Here is a 23,275-nt window from a genome sequence, read left to right on the forward strand (position 1 = left end):
TTTGAGTTTTCTTAATCTACCTATAAAGTAGACCCTAGCCCTAAATTTATATACCCACATTTATTAGATCTCCTTCAAAGTTCATAATATACAGTTATATTAAGTAATATTACTAGTTTATGAAAATAGTTCTTTAATCACTTAAACTCAAATGACCTCATTAACAGTTCATTTATTTCATTGTTTATAGTATGTACATATGCTTGGAACCTCTATCCTCATCAACAGCAGTGTAAGTTGCTTGTTTCCCTGTAGGGGCTGGTAACAATTTTGCACAAAGGTGCCTCTGGTAGTTTTCTGAATCTACAACAGCACAAGGCTTATTGCTTCCATATCAGATTAATATAAACACTCTCAATTGTTTATATCTTATTTCTCAATAGTGTCAAATCAATATTTTTCTCATAACTTTTTCTTTCATCTGTAATATATTTCAGAAAGAGAAACTGTAAAAGTTTCTGAAATATAAATACTTTTGTGATCCTTCATACATATTTCTAGATCTTTCCCCAAAGTATTTTTAGCAGCCAAGATTAAGCTAGTTTGATTTTACTTTTCTATACTTTAACTTAGAAAAAACTTCAGATCTCAATGATCTTTCTGTTAACAGCATCCTTAAGTTGGTGGTAGAGAGGATTAACAAGGAATTATGAGTGATGACTATGAATCTTAACTTCCCACTCTATCTACTTTGCTAAATTTGTGTTAACTCCATTTTATGCCAAATGATGTTTTCTTAAAAAAAGAGTCACATGCAGTCATTAATTACTCTCTACTCTCTTGGTATTGATTCATTTGATTATTTATTCAGAGATCAAAAGTCTAAGACACAGTAGGAAATGTTTCAGGTGTTAGAATCAGTGTGAAGAAAGGTAGCTATAGATCTGAAAAGGAACCTATCTGTGAGCTATCTGTGCCGATGCTAGCTGTGAGCTCCTCTTCGCAGGAGCAACACTGCTGCTAATACACAGCCAGATTGTTTTCAGACATGCTATCAAAGCTCTGTTCCTTCACTTATTCAAAATGGCCGTTCCACCTGTCTTCTACCTGTAGGACTTGTGTGCCAATCAACAGCAATGCAGTCGGCTTGCTGTCAGGAAAAAGGCTGGCAAATGACTCTGCATTTTGCCTGCATGGGAAGAAGAAGAATACAGAGCCTCAAGTTCGGGTTTTGGGATTCTGTCTCCTCTCTCACTTTACTTTACATGAAGGATTCATAACCATCAGGATTAGAATTAATATTACATCCAAGCATATATGTTCTTAGCATGTCCTGATGTATTTTAATATCCGAAAGTTAAGCTTTACCATGAACTGAGTGACTGTTCTTTGCGATAACTTGAGGACAAATAGTAGAAGGAGGAAATAAGGGAGGAGAGGAGGGGATGGATAAACTTCGGTTTTTATGAAATATATCACAGGACATGATAAGAAATAAATAAATAAGCTTTTTATGGAGGGATTTGGACAAGTAAAACTTTATGGTAGTATCCACAGAGACATTGTTGATCTACTGGCTTAACATATTTTGCTGAGTTCTATTATGATCCAAACCTGCTAACTGGAAATATCAATAAGTAATTTTTTCATTACCATGTCTCTTAAAGCTATCAAATATAAGCATAAACTTATTTTGATAACTTAATAGTTACATCATTTTAACAATGTATACTTTGCCAAGATTGCAAATTCCAAAGACAGTAGAAAATCTGGCTAATTGTTCAATGATATTAAAAACTAGTATGTATCCTTTTATTAATGGAAATTTACTACAGTACCTGTCCCACCAAGAGCATTTTATGAATGGGTAGAAAAACATTTGGTGAAGCAGTTGAAATGCTGGTTGGGATGACTAACTACAGTGTTAAAGAACTTGAGTTCAAATCCTGGCTCTACTACTGGAGCCACCTCCTTGCTAATGTGCATCCTGGGAGATTTGCAAATGGTGACTTGTGTGCTTAGCCCTTACATACACATGGGAGACCCAGATTAAATTCTGAGCACCTAATTTTGGCCTAACACTTCCCAGACTGTTGCAGAAATTTGGAGTGTGAGCAAGTGAATAAAAGATGTTTCTCACAGTTTTTGTTTTGTATCCTCCAACCTTTCAAATAAACAAAATTGCTTTAAATATAAAAATGTATTTAAATGTTCATTTTCACCAAATAAGAGGTTGTGCAAATGTTGTTTTCACTGTATTTCACATCCAGTGATATAAAGTGTACTGCTAAGATGGCCTTTAACTCGGACTCCAGGCAAAAGAAGTACATGATGATCATGTACTTTGTGCCATGTACATGTATGTGGCTTTGGTGAGAGGTACCTCAAAGATAAATCCTGATTAAGACATATCTACTCTGATCTCAGATTTTTTTAAAAGAGATTTTTGTAACTTATCAAAGGTTTTGAAAACCCTTATATTTGGAAATACATATATATAGCTTTAATTTCTAACTTTGATATTTCCTACCAAAACTGAGAAGTTGTCTTTCCTTTTTCGGAATGAAATCACTGATTCTGTATAATTCTTACAGTACATGTTTCATATTTGATCACATTCCAATTTCTTCATGTTCCTTTTAAATGAAAAAAAAAGATTAAGCATCTCATTTGTTATGGACAACTGTTGTATTTCTTTGCCAATGATAATAGTTATAGAATTTTGAAAGCTAACGCACAAGTGATATTATTGGTTTGCATAGGTGAAGAACAGTTCATTTGAATTTTTAAATAAGATATACTACATTTTTTAAGATTTGTGCTATTTCACATTAACGAATGCCAAGGTGAGGTGAGCCGTATTAGAAGCCCAGATTTACACCGGTTCTGTCCCCAGATGACCAAACAAACAAACAAAAAACCAGACCTGAGGCTAACTGAAGCCAGGAGCCAGGAGCTTCTTCCGGCTCTCCCCTGTGGGTGCAGAGTCCCAAGGCTTTGGGCCATCTTTGACTATGACTACTGCTTTCCCAGGCCAAAGCAGGGATTGTATAGGAATTGGAGCAGACAGGGAGTGAACCGGCACCCATGTGGGATGCTGGCAGCATGTGCAAGGTGAGGATTTAGCCACTGAATCAATGTGCTGGACCCAAGAGGTACTTTTTTTTTTAATAGAAAGCACTAAATGAGAAAAATGTGTAATTACTCAAACAAGGAGAATTGTGTAGTATTAGTTATAATCATTTCAATTTTGGTAAACTTAGGGGAGAAAATGAAGATGATTTTTGACTTGACAGTGAGCCAGAACTGGAAGAGTCACTATATATCATTTGGAAACAGTGTTGACTAGTAAGGATTACTGGTGGTTCTGTAGTGGTCAGTACTCAGTTTGTGAAGGAATAGATTAAATGGCACAGGTAGAATGATAGCCATGAATAGAGGTCATGAGTTGTAGGAGAGCAGAAAAACTGTTTGTTATCAATTTATGTCTAGTTCCCACCATGAGATGGATGCACAGCGAACATTTTCCAAAAAGCAATCAGAAGTAAAACAGACTTTGACATCTCATCTGATGAACCTGGGAAAATCACCCTCTTGTCTCTGTAACACTTGACTCCACCATTCAGGCTGTTTTCCACCAAAAATCTTTAAAAAGAATTTTGATAGATTGACTGTTCGATTGATTGGTGTGAAAAGTGACAGAGACAGAAAGGTGAATAGATAGATATCTCTTCCCCCTTGCTAGTTTACTTCCCAAATGGACACAGTAGCCTGGGCTCGGAGCCCAGAACTGCAACTGGTCTCTGGTGTGAATAACAGGAACCGAGGTATTTGTGTAATCTTCTGCTGGCTTCTCTGGCTCATTAACAGGAAGCTGTACATGACATGGATCAGGGAAGGTCTCATCAACACTCTGATATGGGATGATGCTATTCCTACAGGCAGCTTAATCTGTTGCACCCAAACTGTGGCTTTGTCCAGGTATCTTCTTCCTTGACCAACTGTGAATTAACAAGGCCTAAGTATTTCTACTGAGAAGTTTGTCTTGTGGTCTGCAATAGTCACTACCTTTCATTGTGATGAGCTTTACCTGATCTTAGAAGTTCCTTTTGTATGATAAAACTTCATATTATGTCCATTTGTGTACCTGCCTGTGTTTTTCCTTTCTACACTGAGGAATAAATAATCATGGCAAGCTAAACCTTTCTGATGAGATGCATTTTGTTGTTGTTATTTGTTCATGTATACCGTTTTCATGAGTCAAACATTTTCATAAAATGTGACAGGCAAATGTATGGGCAAATTGCATAAGGATGCACGTTTTATTATATCTTCTCACAGAATAAAAATAATGAACTGTATTGCTAAAATTTATCTTCTAAAATTTAGTATGTATTAAAATTATAATTATTTTATAATTATTTCAATGATGCAATGATTTTTTAGGTCAGAGGAGTTCTTGCAGATTTGATGGAATTATAAATCTTGTGGGTTAGCATACATATATATACACATTTATATAAGTGTAATGTGTGTATATTTCTTTTTGTATTGTTTTGCATTATAAAGGGTCATTTGATAGCATCCTGTGATGCCTGTGGGGTTATGAAGCTATGGGACTTCCGGAAGCTCTCACCCATCGTGTCCATTGACATTGGCCCAAGTCCTGGCAATGAGGTGAACTTTGATCCATCAGGTAGGATTCTTTCTGATTAATATTTGTGACAAAGATACTATTAATACCTTTAGTGCTATTAATATATTAATCTATTAAAACATTTACACATTGTATTGCATTAATACATTCTGCAGTTACTTTTTCTTTTGAAATTATTTAGGTAAATTTCTGTCAATATGATGTTGTGTTGTATTTTATTATGTTGTGAAAGAATTATATTCCTTCATTTTTTAAGGACAGGCATAATAGAGGAGGTAAGTGTGTGTAATCACAGTTTTTCTAGCACCACCCTCTACACTCTGGAGCCTATGTCCCTCGGACTCAGCAGCCAAGGTAAGCAAACTGGAATTGTTTAGAATACAGAATAAATGTGAGTGTCTTCTAGTTTAAACTCCTAATAACTTAATAAATTATCCCACATTGTTTATATTTTACAACTGTGTTGAAATGCATATTTTTCTTATTGCTGCAATTATGTACTCTGCCTTCTGTGACATTATTTGTATGTGTTTAGTATATAATAGTATCAATGAAGTATAATATCTTTTCCTTGCTGCCAGAAGTAGTCTTGTAAGTGCTGTTAATTGACCACAAAAATAATTCCAATCACTCATGTTAGGGTTAAAGACATAGTAGTTTTAGCATCTTTAATGATAGTCTTTGTTTGATAACAATGATGTATTCGTTGCTGAACATTACTAGTGTGACCATGTATCTTAAAGGTTTTTAAAAATCACTGGAGAATTTTACAAATATTTGAGTTATTTGTGCCCAATCAAATCTGTGACTATGGCAAAACTTCTAGACGGAAAATGAAAGAATATGTACAAAGGAAATAGTTTTTGCTTTTTAACAATGGTCCATATTCTGTAACTCTGATAGTCTAAATATGCAGGCATAATTACAAAGTCGTAAGATAATTGTAGGTTTTGTGATATTGCCATCATGTAAAACATCCTTAAAATTTATGAAAAATGCATATTTTGAAAATACTGTGGGTAGATTTCAAAGCATTTTTACAATAAAATGAACATCTTTAATTCATTTTTTATGATTTTTTTTTAGTTTACTTATGTATCTGAAAGTTAAAAAGTGCTTTATTTTTCTAACTAAATTGCAATCATGTTACCAGTTTAGATTAGTTATTTGTGTGAAATATGCTATTGGCAAAGACTTACTTTTTAAATGTTTTTAGTAATGTTGACATTAAAATATCTTTAGTCTTCTAGAATAATTTAAGAAGCGATTTCAGAATAAAAGAGCAGAACTATAAGAATTTTATTTTTTACTATGAAAGGTTTATACTGTTTCAATTTATGATTTCTGATATATTAAACTACATTGCTGATATATTAAATGTTAAAGGAGTTTAACTTGACTTCATAAATATTTTGTATCATGAAATCCTTTCTTAGTATCATGTTCCCTCACTTAGTTATTTGATACTCTGAAATTCCAGAGTATTTTGACTGTACTTTCTAACAATAGAAGTTAAAAGTTGTTTTTGAAACAGTTACTTTATCTTCATCATTAAGTGTATCTCCTCTTGCTCCATATTGCCCTTGTCATCCAGCTCAAAATTTTGTTGCATAATCTGATAAACTTGATCTTAAATAAGTACTAGTACCTGTCTGTAAAACACATCAGTGAAGTCCTTGGCACAACAAACTTATGTTTTTCTTCCTCCTAATGGCTATATTCTTGGTAATTTATGAATATAAGAAAAGTATGGAAAATTAAGAGTAGAATAATGATAAGCATAGAAGTCAAAGAATGTACATTCAGGACCTTGTTAATGAAAATACTTGATTAGTCTACAGGAGTATAATTTCAACCTGACCTTCCCATTCCTTTGGCCAATTTTTCAAGGAACATACCATAATTAATTTTAATTCTGTGTGATCAAGAAATTACTGTCTAAGGCTTTTCTCCTTGAATAATGAGAAATCTGTGCTGCTGTGTGAAAGTCCTCAATGACTCTTCATTTTAAAAGGTTTTGAGATATTAAAAGTTGAAGAAACTGGGGAGAGCAAACACAAGGTCTAATGAAAACATGAAGACAAGTGAAAATCACAAAGACAAGTACCAAAGATTATGTTCCTGACTTGGGAGTTAAGAATACAACTCAGAAGCAAACCAAATTTGAAATAAACATAAAGATTCAGGATCTAGTTGGAGATTATTCAGGAAAAGATATTAGAAAGAAAATTAGAATACAGTTATGTAATGAAAACACTTGAAAGAGGATAAAATCAAGCCTAACTTAGTAAGCTCAACATACATATTAATTTGAATATTTTTATTTAGTCCCAGTGGTAAAACAATACCAACTTATAAATAAAGCATCTGCAACAAGGGAAATAATATATTGACACTGTTGACTATCATAAACATTTATTGAGGGCTCATATTAGCTGTGCCAAATCCTGTTTGCTGGTTGAAGTTCTGTGACAATTAAATACTGCACTTATATACACTTAGTGCATTGTTTGCCGTATCAGAGGCAGGGTTCTGCAAGGTTCTGCAATTTGATCATGTTCGTATGTAACAGTGACTCCGTTTAAAAATCTTCACAGAGAAAAACTTTTTTCTGAATAATTTTTTAGACGGTTATCTTGTGATACTTTTAAAAATGAGCTGTAATTTTAAAAAGTACTGTTTCCATTTGTAATGACTTACCTTCAAAAATAAGTACTTCCTGTCCTTGCAAAACCAACGTAATAATGCAACAGATGAAAAGTAAAGCCCATCAAAAAGTTGAAACTGTTACCCATTCTTTATTTACACTCTTCATAGACATCAAAAACAGCCTCATTATTTGTTAATCGTATAAGTAAATGTTTTCACTTTGGCTTCATAAAAGTATGTATTAGTAATGAGAGGTGATTATGTGTTGTAAAATAGAGATTCCTTAGCATATCATTTTAAAAATGTAGCAATGACAGAAAATATTTGACAGCCGTAAGTGCAGCAAAATAATGCAGATCTTGATTCAAACTCTTAAATCTGGTCATTTCTTTAGTATCTTTTAAAGTTAAAGATAAATCACTTATTCTCCTGAACTGTTTGATCATAGAAAAACCGGAAGGAGTTAGTTGTCTTGCTGTATTGTGATTGTGAATTTAAAGGGATAACAAATGAAGGAACTCTTAGCAGAGTCTACTACCAGAGCTGCAAGTGGTCTGAAAGGGTATCTAGCTCAGTTTAGGAATAAAATAACTAAACATGTGGATACGTAAATAAGAAACCCAGAACTAAAGGTCACAACTGGAAGTTTCTAGCAAAAGCATAAAAGCCAGTGAGTGAATACTAAAATAAATAAGAGCCAAAACCTCAGTCTTAAACAATATGAAAGATCATTTAGATAGATGCCTAATACTTGAGGTCATGTATAGTATGTGTATGTGTCTGGGGGGTGTTGGGGGAGCCTGTGTGTGTATCAATGGATAGAAAGATATATAAAGCACCTTGTCGTGTTTAGTCTTTCTATTGCTGTAGGAAATCAAGCTCTTACATTTAGAAGAGGAATTTCATGTGGCACATCATTATTTACATAATGTTTTATTTGCAAATGCATTGCTTGTGACAGATTATCTGTGTTTACAGATACACACATATATTAGTATTTATGTATAAGCCTTGTATTTGTAAAGGGATAAATGTTCTTTTCTCATTAAATAGAGAGCCTCCTGGTAACATAAAGCTACAAATTTTTGCAAATATTCACTATCTAAATAATATCCCTCACTTGGCATACTCAAAATGCCATATGTTTTTACCATTCAAAAATTTATTACTGTTTCAGAAAATGTTAAATGGAATTGCATAATGAAAGTAATAAAAATGAACTGTGAGCATTTATACATTCACTATTCTGCACTTCTAGTCTCATTGTGTTTGTGTAGGTTAGCAATACTTTTTTGCTGCTTTGTAAAAGGCAATTCCAGTTCATTTGTAAAGAAGGCACATTCCTGGAAAATGCAGAAGCTGAAGTCTGAGCCAGACGGGGACTTTCCATTGGAAAGCTTCAGCAATATTAGATCATTAAAATGGGCAAGGTTTCCCACACTTTGGAGAAGAACCTAAATATTCTGCACTGGTGAACTACAATAAAATGCTAAAATAGGAGGAAAAACTTGGACTACATTGGAAAACATGAAAAGTGACAGAACCCTCCCCACACTTTGAAAGTTTGCAAAAGCTAGAAAAATGACTTCCAAATCCCTAGCTCAGATGTGACTTACCACTCTCTGTTAGTGGGGAGCACACTGGATTACATTTACCAGGCTGACTATGCTTATTTCCCTGTGATGGAAGCAGTGTCCACCGTGCTCCTCTGGAAACTTTGGAATTTTCTCTCCAATTTTTCAACTTGCTGAATCACTGCTCAACATGCCTGACCTCCACTTTGCTTGTCTGTAAAATACTCAAAATCTTAGGGATGGCTACTTCCAGTCAAGGTGGAGCCACAGAGACCAAGCAGATTTGTCCCTTCCCTGAAATAACTGAATACAACAACAACAAAAAAAGATTCATGAAACAATAGTTTTCACTCATCAACTACTGACTTGTACCCAAAGTGATACCTGAAAAGTGTAGGGGTTGAGGAAGAAATTCAGCTAGGAATGGGTTGGATCCAATCGGTAGCTTGGTAGTGGCCTGGAGTTGAGGAGCCACAGAATAACGGAGGGAGGCTAACATAGCTGGAGTTTTCGGGGGAAGCTACAGGAGTGGCAAGAGAAGCTCAGGGAGATGTGCAGAGAGTCCCTTCCAGTTTTCAGCTGAGCAAAGCTGAGGTAATGACAGCCGGAGGTCAAGGGAAGATGGATTGGGTCAGAAGGAAAAAAATCTAGAAGCCCACATGGGGCTAGCAGTGGCGTTGCTCATAATAGAGAGCAAACACCTTACCGTTCAACCAGGGCTGAAGAGGATGCAGGGAACACCAAACTGCTGCTCATGGGACAGCTCGACATATTTTCATGCCAAGGTTTTTGGAACAGGGTCGCACCCATGTGTTCATATATTTTGCAAAGTTGCTTTCACGGTACCTCATCAGAGACAGGTACTTGCAACAGAGACCCTATTTTTCAAAGCTTTGAATATTTATCAACTGCTTGTTTCGAGAAAATGGCTGAGGTAAAGCATTCAGAAGGGTTTTGACTACATAGTGAGGCAATAGCTTCCCATACTCTGAATCTAGTCCTATCACTAACATCTTGTGAGCCTAATTAATTGGCTCACATATTGATCTATTTAATCCTCAGTACAAGTCAATGAGATGTTACTGTTGTTTCCCTTTTACAGAAGGGGGACCTGATAAATAAAGACATTTCACAGACTAGCACCAGCTAATCCGATGTGAAGCTGGAGTTCAAAGCCAGGCACTTAAATCCACTGAAATCTTAAAGTTCATATTATTCAGACTCTGACTGTTACAATTATTTGGTTTTCTATTACTGTATGAGTCCCGTTAGGATAACTGATCCATTTGTGATGAAAATAGAAATAATCCCATTAATGACTGAAGATGTTTAGCTCAAAACATGCTGATACAGAATTCTGTCACTGACACTGCTTGTTAGGAAAAAGGGGGAAGTGGCTGTCTAATATTGGCTGCTATATTTCTGAAGCCCTTTAAATCCAGGAGTGTCCCAATTACCTGTGTTTCCACTAGAGCTGGGACTACAGTCACCTCCCTTGGGATAAGTTCTTACCTAGAAATCAGGACTTACTGTAGTTTCAATATTTTTCCACTCACATACTTGACATTCAACTTCCACTGTCACAGTATTAAGAGGTAGGACATCTGACAGGTGTCTGAGAGCTCCACTCTCGTATGGGGTTAGTGCCAAGACAGAAGGATGAACTCAGGTCCCCTGTACCGTCTTGCTGTGCACCACTAGGTTATGCAGCAAGACGGCATCCTTCAGAGATCCGTGGCCCTGACTTTGGACTTCACAGCTTATGTAATTTTGAACCTATGCATTTTTATTCACTGTAGGCCAACCAGTCTAAGATATTCTACTAAAGCAGAGTCCAAGAGAGACTAATGGCTTCAATTAGACAGTAATATTAATACAGATAAATGCTGTAGTGGTTCTGTAAAAACTGTATTGGAATTTTATTTAATTTCTGTAAAGTGGGAAATATAAAGAAAACTATTTGGAAATTCATAAACTGATTTCATGATTTATCTATAAAATTAACTTTTTTCTCTCTGTTTCTTCTCTTATCCTTTGAGCTAGGCACTATTTAATTGATTTGCCAGGAAGAATGGAAAATAATTGATAAATAGCACTGGGGGTTTCTTCAAGACTTTAATTACAGACATATAACCAACAATATCCTGATTGGGAGATAATATTCAGTTATACCAAGTGTCATGTCCATGAGCCTATTCTGATTTGTTTAATGTCCATTCTGATTGGCCAGTAACTATGCCACACCAGTCATTAATTACTTAGATTGTTATCTCAATAATGAATTCTAAGTTGGGAGAAATGAAATGCTTTTTAGTTGCATAATTTATAACAGATTGCTACAAATGAAAGTTATCTATTTCTGCACATTGTACTAAAAACATCTCTGTCACTAAGTCTTGTTATTTTCAGATGTTTGTGTTTGGGAAGTTTCATACGTTAGGTAATGAGAATTTCATTACATTAACAAGGAGGCTTTTCCTTTGGAATTATCCTTACCACTCTAGGAATAATGTTTCAAGATCACCAATATTTACAAATATTTGAGTCTATATTGAATTTCTATAAGCATTTAGAAATTATTTACATCCCATCTTTAAAGAAAAGACAGTTAAGGGAAGTACAACATGAAGCTACAAATAATAAAATTGCAGTACCATTTTGTCATATAAAGCTGTCCTCTCTTGATCTGAACTTGACTATCTGTAAAATGAAAAGTTTGGATTAGTTGGGGTTTTTTTTTTTTTGATTTATTTTATTTTCATTACAAAGTCAGATATACTGAGAGGAGGAGAGACAGAGAGGAAGTGGAGCTGCCGGGATAAGAACCAGCGGCCATATGGGATCAAGGCAAGGACCTTAGCCACCAGGCCACGCTGCCGAGCCCAGGATTAGTTGGTTTTATTACTTCTGTTTACAACCTAGGAGTTAGACATAACTGTTGTTGCATTTTTCATGTATTTTAGGACTTGGTACAGTGAGGTAAAAAACAATATTCTAAAATAAATCCCAATACTATTTTGAATTTGTAAACAAAAACATCAAAATGTAAATAGAATGTCACCTTTTGGATCCAAATGAGAAATATAATTTAATATAAAGTTTAGTATAAAGTTTAGACTGACATGGGCCCAATGCGGTGGCCTACCAGTTAAGGTCCTAGCCTTGGAAGCACTGGGATCCCATGTGGCCCTGTTCTAATCCCAGTGGCCCTGTTTCCCATCCAGCTCCCTGCTTGTGGCCTGGAAAAGCAGTCGAGGATGGCCCAAAGCCTTGGGACTCTGCACCTGCATGGGAAGCCTGGGGAAGGTTCCCGGCTCCTGGTTTCGGATTGGTGCAGCACCGGCAGTTGCAGTCACTTGGGGAGTGAACCATCAGACGGAAGATCTTCCTCTCTGTCTGTTCTCCTCTGTGTATATCTGGCTTTCCAATATAAATAAATAAATCTAAAAAAAATTAGACTGACTTAAAATTTGAGCTTCCAATTCAATGACAGTTGCATTGCTCAGCAAGACTTAGCTATCACTGTATACTTAGTGGTATCCTTGGTCTTATAGAAACTGCAGTTTTAGCAGAAATAAAAGAGTGCAAATTTCCAGCATTTAGATAATTTAATGATTAGATCAAAGTTTTCTCAGAAGCCTATATGAGATAGTAAGAATTGGACCTATTCCTATGTATCAGAGAAGACAATAATTTATGCAGAAAATGCTGTCTTTACTTTCCTAATTGAAATATTTGGTAGGTACAGTCATTTATTGAGGCTCCCGTTGCCTGGGTTATACAAAGTGACACTTGTGCCATTTCCTCCATTTTGTTGAGTATCTTTCAAAAAAGTATGTGATAATTAATCCTTAGTTCTGTGTTATAGCTATATCACATAGAAGTGCACACATCTCAGGTATAGATAATTGGAACGTGCTTACCAATGTTTTCTTAGAAAAGTGTCTTGGAAGTTTTGCTTCCAGAGCTTATGTACATAATTATACAACAACAATTTAGATATAGCCTGTAGCCAAATTATGATAAATTCTAAATTAGTATCATAAGAGTTAATGAAGATGTGCCTTGTGGTATTTATATAAGAAACATTTTTCAAAGGTATTTTTAGTCGTTATATGCACATAATAATTAATATGCTAATGCCAAATTATTTTTCAACACATTAAAGTAAGAAATTAAAAGATTTATATCTATTTAGCAAGTACAAGCAATTAATTACATAGCTAGCTATATCTTAATATCATCTAGAAAATATCCCAATGCATAAAATTAGCTATTCTGGTATGTTTATGGATGTAATTTCATGTGTATTTTAATATAGGTCACATTGAAGTATTGTGGGTGACAATTTTTATACACATTTTAATCAACAAAAATCCACTTATAAAAGAGTTATAATCAAATCTTCAAATTTTTCTAAGGAGTATGCAATTCTAAAATGTCAGGGAAATGTGTTGTTTTCATATAATAGCATAATAGCTTTAGATTAAAAATTAATAGCTATAACTTCCAGTGCATGTACCTTACGATGTCCAAAGTCAAGCAGTAAGATAATTTGCTATTTTCAGTTGGCTGAATATACAAAATCAAACAGATAATCATCTTTAATCTGCTAGTTTCATATTCTTTAATATGTAATTCTTTAAGGGAAGTTGCAATTCAACAGAAGTGAAATTAACCCAGGTCAAACAGTGTACTGTTCTTGGAGATAGAGTCCACTCAGCACTTGTGATAATTTACAGTTACATTTATCTAAAATTGAATTTCAAATAATATTCAAATATGATGTGCTCAGATCTGATTGACCTCAGTAGCACCCTTTCTCAGTTGTAGCATGAGTATGAATAAATACTAGTTTAAATCATCCTCATGGAATATCCTCTGCTATGCCCTTTATCACCAAAAGAAAAAATTGAAAAAATGAAATATTGTATTGTGATTTTGAGAGTTGAAACTGTGTACTTTGAAGTAATGACTTTGACAACTATCTTGGAATCATGATTACATGTTTTAGACCATGCGTTCTGTCCAAGAATGTCATCAATTCCTCTTTTGCATTTTTGTTTGTCTTTTAGTAGTCATTATGTTCACTCCATTGACACAATCCTTAATACAAGCCTGCTATACAACAGACATCCAAATGTTGTTTGTGAGCATTCCTATGACATTAAATATACAATCACTTATTTCTGCTCACATCTGCTCCAGTTAATGAACACATTTAGTAATCCTGCTTTTTTTCTGTTATTCTTTCACTAATAATACAAAATATTTGATTTATTCTTAGACTCATATTTTATTGGGAACTGTATGTTCACATCCAAGTTTACTTGTAGCAGCGGATGCTTCTGCTACTTTTGCTCCTTCATTTCTTTTTCTGTTCCTCCTCCCTGTTTCATCACCTAATGTTCTCGTAATTTCTTACTCCAAAAATATAGAGAGCGAAGTTAATCACACTTGTGATTATATGAGACTAGTATTATCAGATTTTACTCTTTTTCTCTTCAGTTCCTATCCCCGTATTGATTCCTTTCCATTCTCCATGGAAATTTTAAAGTTCTTTGATATTCTTTAGATTTCTTCAGAGATCCTTGAAGAACACATATGTGGAAAGGTTTTATATTATGCGTCACGTATACCTAAGATTTCTAAAGTCTGTATTTTTCTATGGATTCCACTCAGTTGATTGCTTTTTCATCCTATCCATGTTAATTTATGTCTATCAGTTTTATCTGTTGGAACAGACCCCTTTTTATTCAACTGATCATTTATTTCTCTGTTATGTTAATGATAGAAACCAAAGTTCCTCCTACTGCAAGTTATTCTTTCTTAAAGATCCTTATACTTATCACTCTTATAGGTCTCTTTGGGAATTGTTCTTCAGTGCATACCAGGACTAAGTTGCTATGCCTTTGAGAGCACATTGTTTAATCACTAAAAGCTGTTGTATGCCTTCTGAATCGCTGTACTGTTTACACTCCTGTAAGAAGTTTAGACCTCAACATTTGATATTGCTATGAGTTAAATTGTGTGTCCCCTTATCTCAACTTGCTTGCACCCAAAACATTTATATGCTGTAGCCTTACTCCCTGTGAGACTATATTTATAGTCAGGCTTTTGTGAGGTAAATGAAGTTGAAAGATTTTGGGAGTGTGAGGTGGCAGTGCAGTTGGGTTGATGGTGATCGGTGGTTTGCTAAGAGCTCTACTATGTGCATAGAGGACCTTCCATGTGAAAACGCAGCCAGAGAGTGCTCTTCTGCAAACCTAAAACAAACACCCAGGACCCAACCAGCAGGACACCTTAATCTTGTATTACCAGCCTCCAGAGCTAAATAAATAAAACAGACTTTTAAAGAAATCTAGTTGGGCCTGGTATAGGTCAGTGGCTAAATCCGTGCCTTGCATGCACTGGAATCCTGTATGGGTGCTGATTCATATCCTAGCTGCTCCACTTCCCATCCAGCTCCTTGCCTGTGACCTGGGAAACCAGTAGAGATTGGCCCAAAGCCTTGGGACCATGCAGCCATGTGGGAGACCTGGAAGAAGCTTTTGGCTCCTGGTTTTGGATCAACTTAGCTCCTGCCATTGTGGCCACTTGGGAAGTGAACAGGAGGACAGATCTTTCCATCTCTCTATCTGTAAATCTGCCTTTCCAATAAAAACAAATAAGTTATATATATATATATAATTTTATTTATATTTAGTATAAATATAATTATATCATATTTATAAATGTATTTAACATACTTATATAAATATAATACATTTATATAACATGTGTGAATATATTATATATACATTATTCTATAACTATTATATATAATATAATATATTATATATATAATATAATATATACTAATGTATTGCAGATTAATATATATACATAATATGATATGGCATATAAATATATGATATAATATATGATTATATGATTATATAATATATATCATAGTATATAATTAGATATAATTATATATTAAATCATATATAATCATATAATTATATAGTACTATAATATATAATATAATATGTAATGTATTATATATTATATATATATTGTTAGTACAGATGATGTCAGACAGTTCAGCATCCCATTGTCTACACATTTCCAATGAAACTGCTTCTATCGGAAGTCTCAGAGTAGGGGAAGAAATCATTTGACTATTGAGAAAGACAGGGCAATTAGTTGATTTAAGAAAATGTTCAGGAATCAGTTCCTTTTTGGAGCTATCAAGTCTGAATTCTGCAGAACAGCCCGTTCCGGTAGAGGCTAAAGAAAAGCTGATGCTACCGCATGGGTCAAAAGATCGTATGGTGATTTATGGTGATTATATCTTTCTTTCTTAGGGAACCATAATGTGTCTTAGGGCTTTCAGCTGATGTAACGAAGCCCACCATTATGGAGGATATCTGAAAATAAACTTTCAAATATCATCTAGAATGATTTTTGACGGGATATTGGTCAAATACATAATACGACAGCCCAAATTTGCAGATGAAATATGAGCTTGTGATAGTCTGGCCTGTCTTTCCTTTGCTTTCAAGACAGAGAGATGTGCTTCTTTCCATTGCTCACACTGGTCTTCTTGTATCCATGTGACGAGGAGGATAGTGAGTCCCTGGGAGGCTGGGAATGTACATATTGGCACTCTGTCGACTCATAGTGGTAGACAACAGCAATTCAGTTATGAGACCAGATGCAATAAGGTGATTCCTCATAAAGAGAAGCCTTGCATCCAACTACTGATGGCAAGGTTGTGGACTTCTTTCTTGAGACAGATAGTAGCTCCAATCCAACCTTATCTACATGTCCACAGTCAACAATAATTGCAAAGAAACTGAGACCCCTCCCCCCCAGAGGAAGTTAGTAACCAACAGTAACCCTGCTAACCCTGGCATGGGTAGTTCACAAGGAAAATGTTAATAGCATTTGTCAAGAAAGAACTGCATCGTCTTAGTCTTGATCCAAATGATTTAAATATATGCCAGTGCATCACCTATCAAAGTCTGTGCCTAGTCAAGGTTCAGTGATGTGAAATCTGCAGTAATGCTACACATAAATTTTGACAAAGGCAGAGGGTTTTAACAGTAAACCATATAAGCAGTTACTGAAGTGATCTTGACTCTGTGTGTGTTAATCTTGTTTAACACTGTCAAGTGTGATGGCTGAGTCACAGGAGCAAACTCATGAGGTTTTATGAACTGTGGGATGAATTCAAGCAATTCATGAAAAGGAAGTGAGAACCTGTCAGGGCGTGCAGAGACAGGAGGTGGCTGTGTGTTCCAGCATTGGTGATAGTCAATCCCAGGAACCCTCCCTTGCTGAAAGGAAAGATGCAGGGCTCCAACCAGCCTCACAGCTCCTTCTTTTCAAACATGAAGCTACTTGAAGGAAAATTAAGGCTGTGGAAAATGAAATTTGAATAATTGGATTTCCCCAATCTGGAATGACAAAAGTCTTATTGTGACTCTTGAATATGCTGGTGAATATGGGAAATTAATTGAGGCATTTAATTAAAACCATAAAAATTAACCCAGTAGAATTGAAATTTCTTGCTGCCTATTCAATATGGAAACAGCTGATGTGCCACAACATACAACAGTAAATCATGCAGCTACAAAGTGATGATGAGCTAGGTAGGTATGATAACCTCCCGCTGCTTGAGTTTTCTAAATGTTACAAAAGCAACAAGAGATCTCCCACTTTGATGAGGCATACACTGAAATCTGCCTCTGGATTGGGAACAAAATACTGCTATGAGCAGTTGTTTTCGAAACTCTCCATTGCAAAGAGCGTATTGCCTTCTAGACTGACTAATGCAAACTGGAAAAACAATTGCAAGGAACAATAGCAATATGACTTGCTAATATTATATGCGTCACCAAAGAGAAGCTATTCCAGCCATCATATTAGGGATGAGTTAATTAAATGTTTAACCAAATACCGCAGACTGGTTTTTAAGTTGATAATTTGCATGACACACAAATGATGCTGTAAATATCCAATGACCCTTGGAAGAAGAAGAAAAGTGTCTCCAACTCTACTTTAAAGAGAATGTCCAGAGGTAATTTCTCCATAAGATGATACATGTGAGCAGACATTCAAATGAATTCAAGAACCGGTTCAAGTAGTTATCAGAGGGAAGGGCATTCCAGGCAGAGAACAACAGTGCAAAATCTCTAAGATAGAATCATGCTATTTATGTATGAGAGTGGCTGAAGAAAAATTACAAAGAATGAATCACAGTGTTAGCCAAGAGTCAGATCATAAATAATCTTCAAGACTATGGTACCAACTCTGTACTCTCAAAATATAAGGAATTGTATCCTTTTTAAAAGTGTGCGGACATTTGACAGGGTCTAAGTAAACTCAAATCTTGCCGAAACAGAAAGACACATGTAACTTAAAATCAATTGATAGAGATAAATAAACATTTGGAAAGTGTAAAGAGAGGTATAGTTTATGGATATTATCAGCTATCCTGATGTCATCATTTGCTGTCTATTAGCTTTCTAAGCATTTTATACTAACATTTCATACAGATAAGTGAGTGATTTAAGTCTTACCAGACAAAACAATAATAATTTTCTGTGGTTTAATAATCCATGATAAAAACTGAGCCATTCTGCTGACTATTCTTTGAATTGTTCAGATATATTGGTTCTTTTGGGATGGGCATTTGTGTCAGTAGTTAAAAACACCACTTGGTGTATATTCACTTCCCATATATCGCTTCTGATTCTGCTTCTTATTCAAGCTTCCTGTTAATGTGAACTCCGGGAAGCAGAAATTATGGTTCGTGTACTTTGGTACCTGCCTCATATGGAACACCTTGATTGAATTACGGACTCCTGACTTTGGCATGGAACAACCCTGGCTGTGATGGGCATTTCAAGTAAAATGAAAATAACTTTAATGTGTTAAATATAAATTTTTATTCTTCTTCCAAGCTGTGACATAGAATTCATGCATGTGAATGTGTTTTGGTCTGTTGAGGAGTAGATAATTTTCATGGATTGCTGTTTTTCAACTTCACATCAGTAGAAAGCTCCCCCTTGTTACTCTTCTATATACTTAACCATTTTGGTTTTGATGCTAATAGCATTTAAAAGAGCTCCACTTTTACTCTTAGCAGTAGAAGACATTTTATAGTTGAGGTTACTTGCATTCAAACAAACTCACATGAAGACAGAGTTTCTTCTATTTTAGGGGTTGAAGTGTTATGCCAGTGAGAATTTTGGAGTACTTTGCTTATGCATTTTGAAACTGTGAAGCAATGTGATCTAGTGCTTACAAACCTTCTCTCAATATGGGAGGACTCTTACTAACACACTGCATCTGTTTACTCTGTAGATTTTAATATCTCTCATTCTTCTAGCATAGCATCCCAGGCTTAGTCCTGTGGCTTTTTCCATTATCAAAAAATGACTTATTTTAAAATGCTTTACACCACTGCCTCTTTTTGTTTTTGCCAATAACTTAATTTGGTTTGTGATAGCTGAAGTAAGTAACAATTCTAGATTTGTTACCTCTATTTTTTTTCTCTGCCTGGACACAAATTATCCTGTAACATTTCACTGCTTTATAATCCCAATTAAATGTTACTACTTTTAAGAAAACCATCCCCTGATTTTTGGAGTTTAGGACAGCCAGCTGATCACAATGTAATAATATAAAATTTATGATAACACTTGATAATCCCATCAAATGCCAGCCAACCAGTTTAGAATATTGCTTGATGCTTGCATTGGGTGAGGTAAAACAAACAAAACCACATTTTTATAACCCAAAGTCAGGTGGCTTTCTTGTGTGACAAAATTTTTAAAGATTCTCATTTAGGTAAATAGTGATAAAATAAAGCATTATTCATACTAATTACAAAGTAATCTTCAAAATAGTCTCTGAAAAAAAGTCAAGAGGCATCTTTCAATACCAATCCTGAAAAAATTAATCACTAAGGATAATTTGAAAGCAAAATAGTCGAGAGTACAGTAAGTCTGCTCAGAGGTATCTCCCAGTCACATGGCTGTGGCGGCGAGAACCCGTGCTGAGCCAGGCTTCCTGCCGGGGATCCTAGCTCCCTGTCCACCACTTAGCAAACTTTGGGCTTTTGGACAGCTAGAGCAACAATGGCAACAGGCTCTTTGCCAGCAGGCCCCCCCAGCGACAAGCTCTGGGGTATTGGGGATCTGTAATTACTGCCTATGGACATCTATGGATAAGGCCACAGTATATGTAGGTGAGGAAAGAATCCTGACAGACACTCAATGACAGGGCCACTGTATTTGCAGGTGAGCGAGGAGACTGAGAATTGGTGGTTTGGAGTGGAGAGAATGTAAGATCAGCACAGACTTATGCACCAACCCACATGGCGATCTGGAATTGGGCTTGTTAACATGGAATATTGCTGACCACCACATGCCAGTACATGTGAAAGCTAGGGCTGGGGGCCTGTCTAGCAGGATTAGAACCCAGTACCTGACTGAATGTCAGAATAGGGGTCTGCTAACATTAGGCAGGGCATGACACTAACCAGCACACAAGAGAACCAGGTCTGGGGGTAGATTCTGTGAGAGATGTATGGACCAAACCTTGTGGAAATACAAGTCCCATGGGTTAGCTGAAGGGATGGTGATGGGCTGAACAAGGTGTGACCATGGAACTTGCTAACACTCACGGCTATACGGACCAAGAATAGTCTGGGCAGGTCCAGGCTGCAACACCCACATGTGTATCCTAAAACAGGGTGTGGGGTGAGCCAGGCCACAAATTCATCAGCTCATACTAGGCCAAGATGGAGGAAACAACTGTGCCAGGCAAAGACCTAGCATCTGCCGGCATGTGTGAGACCAGGATCTGGGAGTGGGCCAAGTGGGGGAACTTGGAAAATGTCCCTAGTGGGTCATAGCTCCCTCTGGTGAACACATGGTCCGGGCTGGGCTAGGTAGCCCCATCTGTTGGCTAATGTATGGGTTGTTTTTTTGGAGAGGGGGGTGGACCAGGAAGGGCCCAGCAAAGCTTAGCTTACCAACAAGTGCAGAAACCAGGCTGGAACACAGGTCATGCTGGGCTAGGCTATCTCAACTACCAGTTTGCATGAACCAGGGATGGGAGAAGGCTGAACAGGCCAGGTACAAGCACCAACCAGCAAGAGTAGGTCAGGCCAAGCTACAGCATCTGAAGACAAAAGCCAAGAAAGTGAGGGGCTATGCCACACAGGGTCAGAGCAACCACTGGCACACACGAGATCTGTGGCTAGGAATAGGCTTGGTTGGAGAGCAAAGGGAACACCCTAACTGGGTTGTGATTTCTACTGGTGAGTACGAAGGTCAGAGTGGGGGTTATAGTTTGGTCTGGACATGGCTGCAGTGTTCCTCAGCACAAGTGTGGGCTTGGTCTTGGGTACGCCAGGCTGGGATAGACCAGTGCCCACTGGTGCTTATGAGAACCAGGGTAGAAGTAGGATGGGCTAGGCTAGGTTTCTGCCCCTGATGAGCCATGTGTAAACTATGTCTAGGTGTGGGCCAGGCTTGTAAAAATCAGAATGGGTGAAGGCCAGACAGGAAAGACCACTATTCTTGCTAGGACAGGAGATGGCCTTAGTAGGGCTGGCCCACGGCCCCACTGGTGTGCACAAGATCTGGCATTCAGAGAGGTTCTGATGGAGAAGATTAGGGAACTCCTCTGTTGGGACACAGTCCCGTAGGTGAGTACAAGAACCATGATAGAAAGCAGTCCAGACCAGGCCAGGGAATGGTACTCATGGGCATATATTTGGTTCAGATCATGGGTGAACCAACCTGGACCAGTTTATATCACCTGCTGGAAAATCCATGCACCAGTATGGAGCTTGAGTTGGGCAGGATTGGGTCATGACACTAGCCCATTCACATGAAGGCCAGGACTGGGTCCCAGCTGGGGTGGGCTAGGCTGTAGCCCCCACCAGAGTGGGTTGGAATTGGGGGTGGGCCAGGCCCAGCCAGGCTACAGCACCCACTGGTAAATGTCAAGGAGAGGCGGGCCATGCCAGAATGGCCCACAGCACCCAACCAGCACGTGGGAGACCCAGGAGGAAAGGGGGCAAGGCAGTAGTGGGGATGCGGATGGTTCCCCTGCTGGACCACCACTCCCACTGGAGGATGTGAATTGGGATGGGGCAGACCAGGCCAGGCAGGGCTACAATACCCGTTGACCTCTTGTAGGCTGGATCAGGGAAAAGTCAGGTTGGATTAACTGTTCCTACTAGTGCATGCGTAAGTCAGAGTGAGTCTGAGTTGGTTTTGCTTTGGCACAGCATCAGCTGATAGATGCTGTCATGGGAGGAAAATTCTGTCAAGTTAAACTGCAAAACACCTGGAAAGGGCAAGATCCAGAAGTGAGAGTAGGCCCAGTAGGGAAACTGTGGGCATCTCCCTCTTGGGTTGCCACTCCGACAGTCGAGCATAAGAATCAGGACTAGGTCAGGCATAACTGGACAGGGATTGGCACCCACTGGCAGGTGTGTGGGCTGAATAGTGGGGCTGGTTGGGCTAAACTAAGCTTCAATGCCCATATACATGTAAGAGAGCTGAATGGGATGTTGGACAGATTGGACTGGTCTGTTGTACATACTGGCAAGCACAGGAACCAGGGCAGGAGGTGGGGCTGGTGGGTGTTTTGTGGGTTGGTCTGACTAGGCTGTAGCTCCCACTTATGTCCATGGAGACAGGGCTGGAGACAGAACTGACCTAGCAATTGCAACCACCAGTATATGCATTAGTTGATTGAGGCAACAGACTATGCTGGACCATGTATTGGCAAGCACAAATGAAAATCAGGTCTGGGATCACCTTAGATGAAATTTCTTTGGGGATCCCCCCAATTCAATTGCCGGACTCACTAACCATGGAGAGAATTGCAGGTTTTGTGCTCTGACCGTGGACTACATGTGTCAGAACTCGGCCTTCTCAGAGACTTAGAGCAGTGGACAACATATCCAGTTGCACATGGAGGATATGGCAGTACGTTGGAGTCTGCAGAGGACACCTGGTACCACAACAGAGGACAGAACAAATTGATCAACTAACCCTGCCAAGTGTTGACAATGAATAACTAGGCAGAGACTAAGTGGACTCTGTCAACCAGTAGATTCCAGAGAGATTTCATTGTTCTTGGAGTGGCAAGATCGGCAATAATTGAGAACTATTGAACTATCAAAACCTCTTGAGCAGAACCCTCAAAGCATGCCCCACATCGGGGACCCTGAGGTGGTATCAGGTGGCTGCCCTCCATCCCAGGGTGCAGAGGCATTTTGGGAAGCTGGGTGTGGCTTCTCTCCTTGTCTCCCTCCTTCCCCCAGATACAGGAAGGAAGAAAAGGGATTGTGGAAATGGCAAACTCACCCACCTTCTTGTAGCCCTTGATCCTAATCATCCTCATCAACTATGTAAAAATCATCAAAAATAAAAATAAT

At 37.5% G+C, this 23,275-nt stretch overlaps 1 protein-coding gene across 3 annotated transcripts in view; it reads left to right on the forward strand.

Moving 5' to 3' along the window:
- Positions 1-23,275, forward strand: part of SPAG16 (sperm associated antigen 16) — an 886,848-nt gene that overhangs the window by 670,544 nt on the left and 193,029 nt on the right. For all 3 annotated transcript variants that reach the window (XM_058664972.1, XM_058664970.1, XM_058664971.1), the window contains exon 15: positions 4,510-4,636. In XM_058664972.1, the coding sequence (XP_058520955.1) occupies positions 4,510-4,636 (127 nt within the window). The remainder of the gene's footprint in view (positions 1-4,509; positions 4,637-23,275) is intronic.

The sequence above is a fragment of the Ochotona princeps genome, chromosome 5 (assembly GCF_030435755.1).
Source record: "Ochotona princeps isolate mOchPri1 chromosome 5, mOchPri1.hap1, whole genome shotgun sequence".
NCBI classification, from domain to species: domain Eukaryota; kingdom Metazoa; phylum Chordata; class Mammalia; order Lagomorpha; family Ochotonidae; genus Ochotona; species Ochotona princeps.